Below are 13966 nucleotides of genomic sequence, written 5' to 3' on the forward strand. Positions count from 1 at the left end.
TCACGCGGGTCTCCCCCTCAAGGAAATGAGCCAGATTTTAAGGAGGGCACATTAAAACAACTGGTAATAAATCCCATTCTGCATAGGTAGCAATACAGATCTCAGGTGGGAAGAGAGCAATAGAGGTCTAATGGGCCTTTCCAATGTACGCAGTGCATTGACCTTCCTTTGATGTTTAGGGAATTTTATCCCACTGTAATACCTAGCCACTAGATTACACCTGTTCCCAGAAAGGGGGAAAGAACCCAGGACTCTTGGCTCCTAGTCTCCTACTCTGTAAACCGTGCGCACTCCTAAAGCTGGGTACAGACCCCAGGCGTCCTGATGCTCTGACCTTCCCTGTTCTGACCACTAGACCATCCTCCCATCCCAAAGCTGGGAACAGACTGCAGGAGGCCAGACTCCCAGCTCCCTCTGCTCTAACTATTAGACCAAGATGCTTTTGTGTGCGCGCGGACCTGTGCTGGGAAGGGAGGGCTCATTACTCCAGGACAAGGCCTGAATCACACGGTTCTGTTCTCTTTTCCCCCTTCCAGAGAAGATGGACACCTTCAGCACCAAGAACTTGGTTCTGCAGGCTCAGAAAAAGCTCCTGAGCAAGATGGCCTCCAAGACCATGGCGAACATCTTCATTGATGACACCAGCAGCGAGGTTCTGGATGAGCTGTACCGGGTCACCAAGGAGTTCACCCACAACCGCAAGGAGGCCCAGAAGATCATCAAGAACCTGATCAAGATCGTCATGAAGCTGGGGGTGCTGTACCGCAACCGGCAGTTCAGCGCCGACGAGCTGCGGCTGATGGAGCACTTCCGCAAGAAAGTGCACACGCTGGCCATGACCGCCGTCAGCTTCTACCAGATAGACTTCACCTTCGACCGCAGGGTCATGTCCGGCGTGCTGAACGAGTGCCGCGACCTGCTCCACCAGGCCGTCAACACCCACCTGACGGCCAAGTCCCACTCCAGGATCAATCACGTCTTCAACCACTTTGCGGACTACGAGTTCCTGTCGGCGCTGTACGGACCTTCCGAACCCTACCGCACCCACCTGCAGAGGATCTGTGAAGGGGTCAACAAAATGCTGGATGAGGACAACATATGAACCAGCAAAGACAAGGCCTGAGAGCAACTGTTTGGCTCTTTGCCTGGCTCTCTTCTACCTGGACTTTCCAGGCTGCATTCTGGTGTCCGTGAATTTAACGGCAAGACGTCTGTTGTTTTCAGTGGGTCAGGCCTTCTCACGCACTCTTTCTCCACAGTGCTAAACGTCTTGCTCTTTCCTTTTTTTTTTTTTTTTCTCTCATGAAGACCAAGGACTCTTCACTGTCTGTCTAAATGAGGTTACAATCTGCTACTTGTCTTGGTAGCTGGAATCTCTTCACCTCACTTTAGCTCCCTAAGGAAATTAAAATGAGACAAAGCAGCTTCCGTCTCTACCCCACGGGGGGACAACTACACCAAAGGCGGCGGGGTTGTTTGTCTGAGTGAGACTGGAGCAAATGCTCTTCTTTGCACTGGCTTGATATCCGCTTTGGAACCCAGCCCAGTGTCTCTAATCCATCAGAGGCCAAGCCCCACAGTACGTGAGCTCTCTGGTTAAAGGACCTTGGTCTCACTGTATATATGTTTATCCACCAAGTGCTCTTAAATTCAGAGTCCAAGGAGTCCTGCTGTAGCAGAATCTCTCTCACTTCTAAATCTATTTTAATTCTGGTGAGGGAGAGGAACCCACTTTGTCTTGTGTGTAACTTTTTTTTTTCTTAGTTAAGATTAATTCAAGCAGAGAGCATGGAGGAGTGGTTCAGATGCCCCTGCCACTGCCAAGATGTAAGGCTGTCTATCCTGGAGTTCAAACCATGCTGGCTGGGTTTCCCTGGCCAGCATAGAAAAGGATGAGCCATATTCTAAAATGCTTTACAAACCCATGCTATGGTCTAGCACCCCTCGGCCGGGGAAAGTGTATTAGCACCTTGCAAGCAAGAATTGGGTTGTGGTGTTTACCTCACTATTGTCTCCTGGGGGGGCAAGTTATGGATAGTGGGAGGATTTCACATAGGGATGGACCCAGCTTGGATGGATCACCCCACAAGTCGAACCCTGCACGGATACAAAATTTATATCCGCAGACCATATTTGCGGATGCGGATACCAAGCAGACATCTGCAGGTTTGCAGGGCCCTACCCACAGGGTCCCAGGATGGGGAGGGACCCTTGAAGGGGGGAGAGGCTGCAGCGAGGGTGGTCAGGTTGAGACACTGTTGTTGTGGTTCAAAGCTTAACACAGGTCAGGCCTAAACTAGGGGGTGCACCAAGAAGTGGCCATGCTCCAGGTACCACTTGCCCCCCTGACTGTTGCCCAGTGAGTACTTTGGGCTAGTTACAGAGGCAGCCTCTTCCTTCGAACTGAGAATGGTGGAGCATTATTTTCTGTCTATGTTCCTTTCCTAGAGGGGAAAAGAGGAGTCTGTATTTTCAAACCAAATAGCAAATGTGTACTTTCCTCCTCCTCCTCTGAAATCCAAACTGAATTTCTCTGTCGTCAGCCCCTCCGGCTGATTATATCAATGTAACTGTTTAGATTTGGTCCTCGGGGGCTTTCCCTAGTATGTCGTAGGTTGGAGACATCTTAGATTCCAATAAATTTAAAAAAAAACAAAAACCCCCAACCACGTAGCCCTGGTGAGTTACTGAAATAAAGTTGTCTCTTCCACCGGAGCACAGTACAGGGTTTGGCTACAAATGCTGTAAGTAAGCAGGGCACATCGCTGGCAGGTGCTCGCAGAGCTTTTGCTATTTAAACAGAAGTACTAGCCTAAGGCCTTTTCCTTTTCTGCACCAGGGTTCTGCCCAGGAAAGCAGAGGTGCAGAACTGTGTACCTCTAGGTGCAGCAGCAAAGCCTGGGGGACCCAGGGATCCTACCCACGTTCATGTGAGTGGAGGGCATTTAACCCCATGCAGGGCTGGGCTGCTGGGGAGCAAGAGCTCAGATTAGGCACTTTGTGTGTCACCTCGGACAGCCCCCGCTCTTTAGAATGTGTGTGACTCTGAACCACAGCCCTGCTTACTAATCCCAACCTTTTACCTAGCGTCTTTTATCTGTGGATCTCAAAGTGCTTTAGAAAGGACATCAGTAGCATTGTCTCTATTTATGGATAGAGAAACTGAGGCACGCAACTGGGAGGTGAATTGCTCACGGTCCCCAAGAGAGCTGAGAATAGAACCCAGCTCTCCTGAGCCCCAGGCAAGTGCTCTGTTCACTAAGCCACACTGCCTCCAGTTCAGGACTATGGTGCTCCAGCCCTTAACCATCCACTTTTATCCACAGAGCAGGTACAAGGTGGGCAGTGGCTGGGCAAGCTTCCCTCTTCCCCTCCCCCAGCCCTGATGGGGAGGGGCTGTTTCTAGAGGGCAAGAAGGTAGTTAGGTCATCACCCCCTGCTAACTTGGTGCCAGGAGGGGTCAATTGTGGTGGTCACCTATTCAGTGGGAATTAGCCCCCAGACCAGTGGAGACCAGTTGCAGCACTGTCAATTAGGTGATTCTATAATCCCATTGGCCAGCCATTCAAGTCATCCAGCCACCCTTCTTTTAAATAAAGTTTGACAGCTTTACTATGCTGCCACCATTCAACCAGGGGCCCAACTTCAAACGCGAACGAGAACACGTGAGCCGAGGGGCTGCGGGGTGGTCGTTCCCCTTTAGCACGCAAACCCGAGTACTGAGTTCTGCAGCAGTGTTACCACAGTTCTGTTGCCACGCTAGGGGGCAGCCCCAGATAAATCCTCTGTTTGGCTTCTCGCTCTTTTAAGAACGAACTAAAGGCAGGGGGTGAAAGCACCTTTCTCGCCAAGAGCACGGTCTGAACCGGATGCCACCATCCAGGGCCTGTCTTCAGCACTCTGATCCCTGCATTGTGCTTTGAAAATGGTCCTTTAAGCAGAGCAGCTGCTTCACAAAGGCAGCCTTGCCTTATCTCAGTGACCTCCTGTTCCAAAGGATGTCTGCAGGCGCAGCAGCTCTGGCCTTCAGGAGCTTGCTCATGCTAACCCGGTAGATTTAGAGCAGTGAGCAGCTGTGCCCCTCTCATACACAGCTCCTTTTCTGCTGCTGGGTCGAGGGACTGATAAATTTCAGGCTTTTAAAATTGCAAAGCCCCAGCCTCCTGTGTTTAATTTGGCTTATTCCAAACTATTGCAGCTAATGTAATTGTGCAAAGCAGCTGGGGATGCAGGGGAACGGCGTGGCTACAGGTGCATGAATATAAGAGCCCAGGGGCATGCTGTGTACAGCAGCTCTTCACCTCTGGGGCTCTCCGTTATAAAAGTTTGCAAGCGGAGGTTTAATCCATATTACTTTACCATCCTGCGCCTGTCAGTCTATGCTGATGAGAGGCCCAGGCCTGGAACAGCCTGTCAATAGGCAGCTAGCATATTGGCAGATTTGCAGAGAGAAACCGAAGCGGAACCGGTCTGATTGATGCGGCAGCAAAGGGCTGGAGCGCTGACAGGAAAATGCTTTACTGCTCTGTTCTCAGCATCATTTATGTGGAACGTCTCTGTGGTGAAAAGTTCTCTGGACTGAGCAAGAGTCCTCAATCATGAGTCACTGATATGACCATGCATGATGTGGCATACCTCCAAACTCACCAGGAACATGTCTATATAGCAACTATACAAGGAGGATCCCTCAGACATGGGCCTTGCCTGGAACTTCCGTTTTTTCCCCAATTGACACCCCCCCCAAATCTCCCCCTCTCTGTCTTTGAGAGCTACGAGTTCTCAGCATCTCTGGAAATCAGGTAGGCTTCTAAAAACCTCAGTACAAGGGAGCAACCGACTTCCGAAGAACACGTGGACTCTACAAAATGTCTCTAACTACTGTCCAACAGACAAGTGACCCAGCAACAGCTACTGGGAGAATGGGACAAACTCATAGAGCTAGTGTTGTCTTTGCACCATGGCTGGGGCCTACAATAGATGATGAAATGTCTGATACAGCTTCTCACAGGCGGATGGATTCAATGTTGCAATTGACCCTTTGCATTCTAGGTGTCTCAGACATAGATCGTGGGTTATCTCTCTGACCTTCAGTGGCCTTTGTCTTGTGACATGTCAACCTCCCAACCAAGGAGACCCAGTATGAGGATTTGCAGGTGTCTCCTGACTGGATGTCAAACTGACGAGCAAAGGCTATTCCACACTCTGGGCTTCCAATCACAGAGACAGTAAGAAGCTGGAACAGCAAGAGCAACCAATCTAAGTGAACCTGGAGACATGATGCTCTACTTTATTTTATTTTTTATATACCTATGAAGGGAATTCTGGATTCCTTCACAGTTATTAGTCTACATAAGAAAATCACTTCAGTATATACGAAAATAGTCCCAGAATTGTATTGAATAATGGATGCCTCATTGGATGGATTTCTGTGTTGTATCGGAATAAACAAGGCCTGTGTGAACCCCACAGCTCTGCTTTTCTTATGCCAAGGTACCAAATTCTGATCTGGGCAACAGGGCAGAGTTTCCTCCTCAGCTCACCAAATGCTGTTCTTTGGTGATCACCCGCCAGATAGTAAAGTGAATGGGTTTGGCCGGTTCTGTACCCCCCCCCCCCATATTACCCATTTAATCTGTTCTTCCTGTCACGCTTCTGGGCAGAAATCTTATTCCCTCTCCAGAGACTAGAGAGTTAACTACTTTCCTTTAGCAAACCCTGCTCCTTATCTTTCTGCATTGCTCTGCTTAGCAAGGAAGATAAGGAGACATAGCTAAAGGAGAGCTTTACCCTATTCAGCTGATCACTGAAGCAGAAAGCAGGCAACAGAATGGCTGGCTACAGATCAAGAATCTCAGAGGAAGTCTCCAGCTGCAAAGACTTCTAGCACCTCAGGCACATGGTTACTCTGACACAAGACAGGGTGTCTGACTTAACACCTCCAAGTCTAGTTCAGAGTGGACCCCGATATACTTCTATGTGGGAAACAGGAAAGAACACCCTAGACAACCAGCAAATAAGAACAAGTCCCCTTTATCCATCAAGCTTCTCCAGCTGAGAGACAAGCCCCTTCCCTAGGTCCCCGGATCACAACTCATCATGGGGCGTTTTCGCTACAATCACTAGTTTGGACAGTTCGGAACGGAACTTGCCTTCTTTGTGAGCCACTGGAATGAGAGAAAACACACAACAGGGAGTAAATGGACGATGAAGCATCAACTATTAGAACCCCCGCTTCCTTCCAAGAGATCGAGGGGGCAAATCAAAAACTGAACTGCACTGATCACCTTCTACGATGTGGAGTGCATTTGCAGCGTTTCTGAAATGCAGCCACCATGGGCGCATGTGGCCACCAGGGTCTTTTCTTGCAGCCATAGCCTCCTGGACTGTTATTGGAGGGTAGGGAAGTAGAGACCCCTCCCTGTTGCTCCAAGATGCATCACCTTGGTGTTGGTTGCTGGGGCCGCCAGCAAGGGTTAGGCCCTGCTCCCCCTGTGGAGACATCTGGGGCATAATGCTGGAGGACCAGGCAGCTGGTGAGTCCCCACCTTCTCAGGAGTGATGGGGTTCAGACTTTAGGCTTCAGCTCTGGGGTGGCAGGACAGAGAGGCAGCAGGCTCTGACCACAGGGCTTCGGGCTCCCCCCGCTGCCTCCCCCAACCCTTCCATCCAGAGCTTAAGTAAGTCTGCTGTGAAAAGCGATACTTGTATGCTTGTTAATACCACTTTTCATAACAGACTTACTAGCTAGCAATAAATAAATTACAATGATTTAGACATAGCTATGGGCATATTTATTTGTTTTTTCCTAAAGCTAATTAAGTATTTTAGGGGAAGCCACCAGGAAGAGTTGGTGGCCACACACTGAGGCCACCAAAAAACTTGCCCTGAGAACCCCCCGCACTAGAGGCTTATTAATAAAGTCATTGTCCCCCCTGCACTTACATAGCGTGGTAACACCTATGGGATCCAGGAAGGGATCAGGGCCCCATTTTGTTACGTGCTGTACAGCCAAGCACCAAAAAGACAGTTCCTACCCCAAAGAGCTCAGGATCCATCGTTACCATTAACACACCACCTGTGATTCGGAATCATCCAGGGCCCAGGTGCCTTTTCCCATGAGTCTCCTATTGGACTGCCAAGCTCCAGCAGTAGATTAAAATATATCTTAACCATCAGCTGGGTAGTGTATGTAGTTTTTCCATACTTCTGTTGCCTATTTGCAACAGAATGCCTTTTCCCCAGGATATACAGAGATCTCTCGTGTTGGATAAGTAACCTAATTGCCCTCACGAGTCCCTCTGACACTCTGCTCTTTAGATAGCTACATACCTGTGGTTTCGGTGATTTCAAATTCCTCCGCCTTTAAGGGGATATCGCTCTGTCCACCCGTTGCAGCTTGGGACTGAAATGGGAACAAATAAATTTTGCCATATGAGCTAATCCAGAGAGCTTCCATGTTAAACAAAACAATCAACTGGCTTCACTGCCAAAGATTGCTTTGGCTCCTGTAGCTTGTAACAACGAGGGTCAAGGGATTAAATCAGCAAAGGAAATTTAAAGGCCAATCTCTGGGAATTTGTCCTAGTTCCTATTGAATTTATTTCCCTGGGGAGGTGCTGGGAAGGCTCATCATGTGAGACATTTAGAACTGCATAGGGCAAAGCACTGCAGAATAGCAGGCAGGGAGTGGCTAGTGCACTGGCTAGGAGTACGGTGTGAGGAATGGACTGGACCATGGGGGTCATAAACAGGTTCCATGGGGTTATATGCACCCTTCCTTTCTTAATGGCTACATAAAATGTGGGGGAGGAGGAGAAAACGTTGTTTCTTTTGGAACATGGGGTTGCAGTATTGAAGAAGCTGTGAACCACAGAAGTAGAAAGTCTTCTCTCTCTCATTTCTGTGGTTCTCTATAAACCTTTTGTATCTTTTAACGGGTCCAACATATGCTTTACCCACTGCACAATGAATGTTGGATGGATTGGGCCAAAACTCCCCTCTTCTCCGCTGCCGCCCCCCGCCAAGTATCCCATAGCAGCATTGCTTCTGAACTAGTGAGAAGAGTAGCAACTGGTGTCCATAAAGCCAGCAACTAGTCAAAAACTTTCAGGGAGCAGGTACTCTATGCTGCACGAGGGTCCCTTTGTAGCCACGTTTCTGACCAGAACCATGGTTTAATTCAGTGCACAACTGAGCAATGATTTCATTGTACGCATTTAATACTACAGCTGTCTGAACATTCCAATTTATAGCCCGTCTCCCATATGCCCATTCAAAGTAATCAGGTGGGACTTACATAAGCCATGCCATACTCTATCTTTGCTCCTTTCACTTCAGCTTTAAACTGGGTAAAGAAGAGATAAGACTTTCCCTGAGGCCTGAAAAGAAAGAGCAAAATCTTTGACTTTGAAAGAGGGAAAAGGTTATCCAGAAGGCACAGAACAGGAGCGTGCTGCCGGCCCGGCAATTAGAACATCACTGCCACTCAGGGAAATCAGGATCTGAATTTCGTCCCCTGGCTTCCCCAGCTAGTGGGTGGAAGCATTACAGACATCGTGCTCAGCCGAGGGAGGAGGTGAAGTGTATCTCTCTTACTGGCCAACAGGGGTGGGAAGAAATGCTCTGAAAGAAAGCAGGTCTCTGCTGGGGGCTGGGTGTCCCTGTTGTGAATTGGCCCGGCCCAAGAAAAGACAGAGGTGCAGGGAGAGCATGCGTAGCGATCACAGGGTGTACTGTTCCTTCAGGAACGTACCTCACCTTTCTCCTGTACTTCCGCCTAGTGAGGAAAGGCTAGGAGACGGCAGGGTTTATCTATACCCTGAATCCTGGCTGCCAACTAAGTCTGAGGGCTTGTCTACACTTGAACGCTTCAGTGTAGACACTACCTATGCCGATGGGAGGGGTTCGCCTACTGGCGAAGGTAATCCACCCCTCCGAGAGCTAGGTCGACAAAAGAATTCTTCTGTCGGCCTAGCGCTGTCTGCACTGAGGGTTAGGTCAGCACAGCTAAGTTGTGATGGAGTGTAGATTTTTCACACCCCTGAGCGATGTAGCTGGGTCAACCTAGCTTTTTAGTGGAGACCAGGCCTCAGTGTAGAAGATCCCAGCTGCAGCATGAGGAGGGACACGCCACCGAACAAAGGAAAGGGGCAGCAATTTGGAGTTGAAATTGAGCCCTAACAGATCCAAACATATTCCCAAAAGCCTCAGACCTCTGCAGGAGAGTGCAAAGTGGGGCAGAGTCTACCAAACAGAGAGTCTCTCTGGAGAACTGAATACTGAGAGCAGAGGAGATTCAAAGGACCAGGTACAGAGAACACGGCATATTCTTAAATGACTCAACACACCTCCACACTGAACAGGAGAAGAGTTTGTCATCTTCACTGACTCCAATGCTCATCTGCCATTGCTGTGGAGAGAAAAGGTCTGAACAGTATATCTTGGTAGCATTTACAGTCATGCCCAATGCAATGATGCTAGCTACGCACATCATAAGCCTCCCCAGATACAACTGACACTCCCGGGGAGGGATCTCATGAGAAAGACCAAGACTGGAAACTTAAAGTCACATTCTTCATATTGTGGCTTTATTGCATGAGGAGAGAAAGCTTGAGAAGGGCAGAATATGATTCTCAAACGAAGGGTAGTGCCTAATTTGTGCCAGGGCTTGCTTGAGCCCAGGGGCCTCTAGGCTTGGCAGTTCAGAGCCCTGGCATTGGCAATTCATTGGCAATTCTGGGATTGGCAATTCAGAGTCCTGGCACCTCTTGGATTGGCGCATCAGTTATGTAAGTAAAAAAATTGCTTGAGCCCCGGCACCTCTTTCATTACAAATTTTGCATTGATAAAGGGTGATTTGTTAAAACCGCACACACACAATTAAACACCGTTTGCCACTTAACTACCTGTGGCTCTTTTTAATACTTCACTTCTAGTGGGTGGATCACAGGGGACCCCTTTCCTCTAGCTCCGCTTCTTGCCAGTATCAATAAAAGAGTGGAGCAGCAGCAGCCCCCCCATGCCCCACCTTAGAAAAGCCATAACCCCATTCATGCTACAGGAAGAGGGTCAGAGGCAGACCCTTCTCCAGAGGAAACTGCCACAAGAATCTAAACTCATTTTGTTCTGTGTTTGTACAGCTCCTAGCACAATGGGGCCATGATCCACGCCTGGGCCTCCTATGTACTATTGCAATACAAGGAATAATAAAGTCTTCAAGCATCTTTAAGAATAGAAAGCCTGCTGGTTGTTTGCACACACATTTTCCCAGTACCAGTAAGGGGTTTGAAAATGTCACGCTCTTCTAGAGAGACACTCGCAAAAAAGCAAAACTAACCACAAAGCTATATAAGCTTTCCAGTTATCCAGGACTTGCTAAACACAGCCTTATTGTAGCACACACAGACTTCATCCACAGGTGAGGTTGACACAGGTGATTCTCTTTTGCAGACATGCAGTGTTTCCAACTCTCATGGTATTTGTTTGATTTTTTAAAGCCCCAGCTCCTTGAGTCAGGGGATTACAAGAGACTCTTGTAACCAAATTTCTAGCCCTAGTGGTTGTGGAGAAAAGCTTGAATACACGAATCCTAAAGGCACAACAATCAGAAGGCAATGGAAAAGACCCAACACTTATTAATTTAAGTCATTCATTATTTTTGTGGGGGGGGTAGAGGGGTATCTCAAGACGTTTAAACACTTTGGGTTGCTGTGGTAGAAACAGAGGTCTTTATAAAATCATTTCTATGCACAGAAAGAGAGATGCAACTGTTCCTTATTCTTACACTGCAAGGTCTAGGAATCTAAATATACTAATGTTCTCCAGAGACCCAGAAAAATGGTGACCAAAGTGATTAGATACAATCATCCTACATACAGACCTCTTGAGAGGTTTCTTATTCTACTTTCTTGGAGCCTCTGCACCTGTGTTTCTTAAGTGAAGTGCTCAAATAACTCACCTCATTAGTCCCTCCCTGAGAAGCGTATGTGAACGTGCAGGTGTGATCCCCCTTGAAAACAGCAGAGAAAAGTCAGTTGTCTTTCTGAAACAGGACACGCTATGGTACTAGCTACTTGCTGAGCATATGCACTTTGCCTGGCATTGCACAGAACATATGTAACCTGGAAAAGCTAGGGGGGGGGGAATTTAGGTTTTGATTTGCCAAAAGCCCTTAAATTTTCTCTCCAAACATGAGGAAGGGGTGAAGTGCTCACAATTCCCCCAGAACATGGCTAAATATCTTGTTTCCTATATGCACAGGTTCAAGTTTATTTGGGTTCATGCAGCAAGGCCCCTGCTTGGGTAAGCTACCTGGAGTAAGGTTACCAACTTTCTAATCACACAAAACCGAACAAACCCGCCCCGCCCCTTCTCTGAGGCTACGCCCCACCCCGTTCACTCCACCCCCCCCTCCATTGCTCACTCTTCCCCACCCTCACTCACTTTCACCAGGGTGGGGCGGGCGTTTGGGGGGCAGGAAGGGGTGAGGGATCCAGCTGGGGATGCAGGCTGTCACATGGGGCCAGGGATGAGGGGTTTGGAGTGCAGGAGGGGGCTCTGTGCTGGGGCCGAGGGGTTTGGAGCACGGGAGGGGGTGTGAGCTCTAGGGTGAGGCTGGGGATGAGGAGTTTGGGGTGCAGGCTGGGCTAGGGGGTTGGGATGCAGGGGGGTGAAGGTTCCAGCTGAGGGTGGGGACAGTGATGAGGGGTTTGGGGTGCAGGAGGAGGCTCTTGGCTTGGCCAGGGGGTTGGGGTGTGGTGTCCCAGTGGCACTTACTGCAGCTCTGAGGAAGTGGCTACCAGGTCCTTGTGGCCTCTAGGTGCACGGGCAGCCACTCCAGGTGCCTTCATGCCCACAGGCGCCACCCCCCGCTGCTCCCATTGGTCGTGGTTCCCAGCCAGGGGGAGCTGCGGAGCTGGCCCTGGGACAGCGCGCAGAGCCTCCCTGGGCGCCCCAGTGCCTAGGGGATGCAGGGACCTGGCGACTGCTTCCAGGAGCAGCGCAGAGCCAGGGCAGGTAGGCTGCCTGCCTTAGCCCCAGGCCCCCGCTGCACCGCCAACCGGACTTTTAATGGAGCCGCCAGGGCATAGGCGCCGACTCTGTGGGTGCTCCGGGGCTGGAGCACCCACAGGGAAAATTTGGTGGGTGCTCTGCACTCACCAGCAGCTCCCCACCCCAGCTCATCTCCGCCTCCTCCCCTGACCACACTGTCGCATCCTGCTTCTCCCTCCCTCCCAGCGCTTGCGCCATGAAACAGCTGTTTTGCGCGGCAAGCGCTGGGAGGGAGAGGGGAGGAGGAGGAGGAACGTGGGGCACTCGGGGAAGAGGCGGGGCCGGGGCGGGGATTTGGGGAGGGGTCCAACAGGGACAGGGAGGGGGCGGAGCAGTGGGGACAAAAGCGCCCACCGGCGCCAAGGGAAGTTGGCGCCTGCGCGCCAGGGTCCTTTCTCGACCGGGCGTTCCAGTCGAAAACCAGACGCCCGGGAACCCTTAGCCTGGAGGCCGCACTTGACTGGCGCGGCCCTTCCCTCATGCAGCCTCCAGTGCAGCCTGGCGACGGGGCTGGGGGGGGCAGTCTCTGCAGGGCTCAGATGCAGGACACTTGTGGGTCACTGGGGGTTGGCAGGGGTCCAGTCACAGACACCGCAGTGCCCTCCACGGGGGGGGGGGGGGGGGAACCGCATAGGAACCCTCTGTCCTGAAAACCTGGGGGGGGCCCCACAGGACCCCAGGCGTTTGGTGGAGGTTGGGTGTGTATGGGGGGGGGTTACCTCTTCCTATGGAAAGGGATACGGGTGAATAGGGCCCCACCCCCAAAAAACCACTGGGGAGGGGCCCATGGAGCGACCCTCCCCCCCAGTAACTCGGGGAGGGGCTCCAGACTGCCGCGTGGGGGCGGGGCTACAGGCCCGATGCCCCGCCCCCCGGCTCAGGACCGCCCCCCGGCTCAGGACCGCCTGCCCCCGCCAGGAGCCGCTTGGCCGGAAGCGGCCCGGCCCCGGCCCCATTGAGACCCGCCCTGTTTCCCAGTGCCGCGTCATCACCCCTCCCGCCCTGGCTCTCAGCCAATCAAAGTGGCGGGACGTTTGAGCGACGTGTGGCTCAGCCAATCCGGGAGGGGGATACTGCGCCCTCCCCCCTCACCAGGCTCCGGGAGAAGGAATGGACCATCCCGCCGGGCCGCACGTCGAACTCGGCCGTGCTGGGCCCCTCTTCGGCCGCGGCGAACAGGAGGAGAACGGGGACTAGCCCGGCCCAGAGCCGCCTGGCGCCTGCTCCGCTGGGCGCCGCCATCTTGGAAGAGAAGCTTCCGTACGGCGAGGCGGAGGGGTCAATTCAGAACGAGGCCGGGCCGGCCCACGTGAGGCGCATCCCCAGGCGGCCATCTTGGATGTGGGCAGAGGTACCTGGCGGGTAGATTAACCCTTTGGGGACTCTACTCCCTTGAGCCCTCAGGGCAGCAAGGGGGGAGGCCGGGCCCCCCGCCTTGCCATGAGCCAGCGTGGTGTGGGGGAATAGTGCGTGCACGAGGGCGCTTCCCTTGCACAAGGGCAATGGCCCAGTGCGTGCACGAGGGCGCTTCCCTTGCACAAGGGCAATGGCCCAGTGCGTGCACGAGGGCGCTTGCACGAGGGAGGCGGTGTTTGCACAATGGAGGCCCAGCGCACTGTTTGCAGAGCGGGGCAGAGGGGCTGGCTTTGCACGGGGGCGTGCAGGTGCGGTTCTGCGGCCGCAGTGGCCTTTCGTAGCCGCACATGGGAAGGAGCGGCGCAGCGGGGATGCCGCCCGGGCACCGCGCAGGGCTCGTGGGGACGACGTTCGCCAGGCGTGCGGCGGCGACCGCTGCGGCAGCTTCTCTTCGCAGAGGTAGAGCTGTGGCACCGGCGTTTTCCTTCTGCCAGGGCGCCGGCTTTCTCCCCTGGCGCTGCCCGGAGCGGGTTCGCAGAGCAACCGACCTGTGGCACTG

At 52.0% G+C, this 13966-nt stretch overlaps 2 protein-coding genes and 1 long non-coding RNA gene across 5 annotated transcripts in view; 2 read left to right on the forward strand and 1 right to left on the reverse strand.

Annotated features, from left to right (window-relative positions):
• The window catches only part of TNFAIP8L1 (TNF alpha induced protein 8 like 1), a 28969-nt gene extending 18213 nt beyond the window's left edge, over positions 1-10756 (forward strand). For all 3 annotated transcript variants that reach the window (XM_073324273.2, XM_078850598.1, XM_073324275.2), the window contains exon 2: positions 537-10756. In XM_073324273.2, coding sequence (XP_073180374.1) covers positions 542-1102 — 561 coding nt within the window. In that variant the 5' untranslated portion in view covers positions 537-541 and the 3' untranslated portion in view covers positions 1103-10756. The remainder of the gene's footprint in view (positions 1-536) is intronic.
• MYDGF (myeloid derived growth factor) lies at positions 5262-13321 on the reverse strand. The gene is made up of 6 exons (XM_073324276.2): positions 13144-13321; positions 10958-11008; positions 9348-9409; positions 8297-8378; positions 7330-7402; positions 5262-6164 (listed from the first exon to the last, which is right to left on the reverse strand). Exons 1-6 carry the CDS (start codon positions 13291-13293, stop codon positions 6085-6087), a joined length of 498 nt encoding a protein of 165 aa, XP_073180377.1. The 5' UTR covers positions 13294-13321; the 3' UTR covers positions 5262-6084.
• Positions 13142-13966, forward strand: part of LOC140903273 (uncharacterized) — a 38050-nt gene continuing 37225 nt past the window's right edge. The window contains exon 1 of the long non-coding RNA XR_012156203.2: positions 13142-13402. This is a non-coding gene — a long non-coding RNA (uncharacterized LOC140903273). The remainder of the gene's footprint in view (positions 13403-13966) is intronic.

This window comes from Lepidochelys kempii, chromosome 25, assembly GCF_965140285.1.
Source record: "Lepidochelys kempii isolate rLepKem1 chromosome 25, rLepKem1.hap1, whole genome shotgun sequence".
In the NCBI taxonomy this organism is placed as follows: Eukaryota; Metazoa; Chordata; order Testudines; family Cheloniidae; genus Lepidochelys; species Lepidochelys kempii.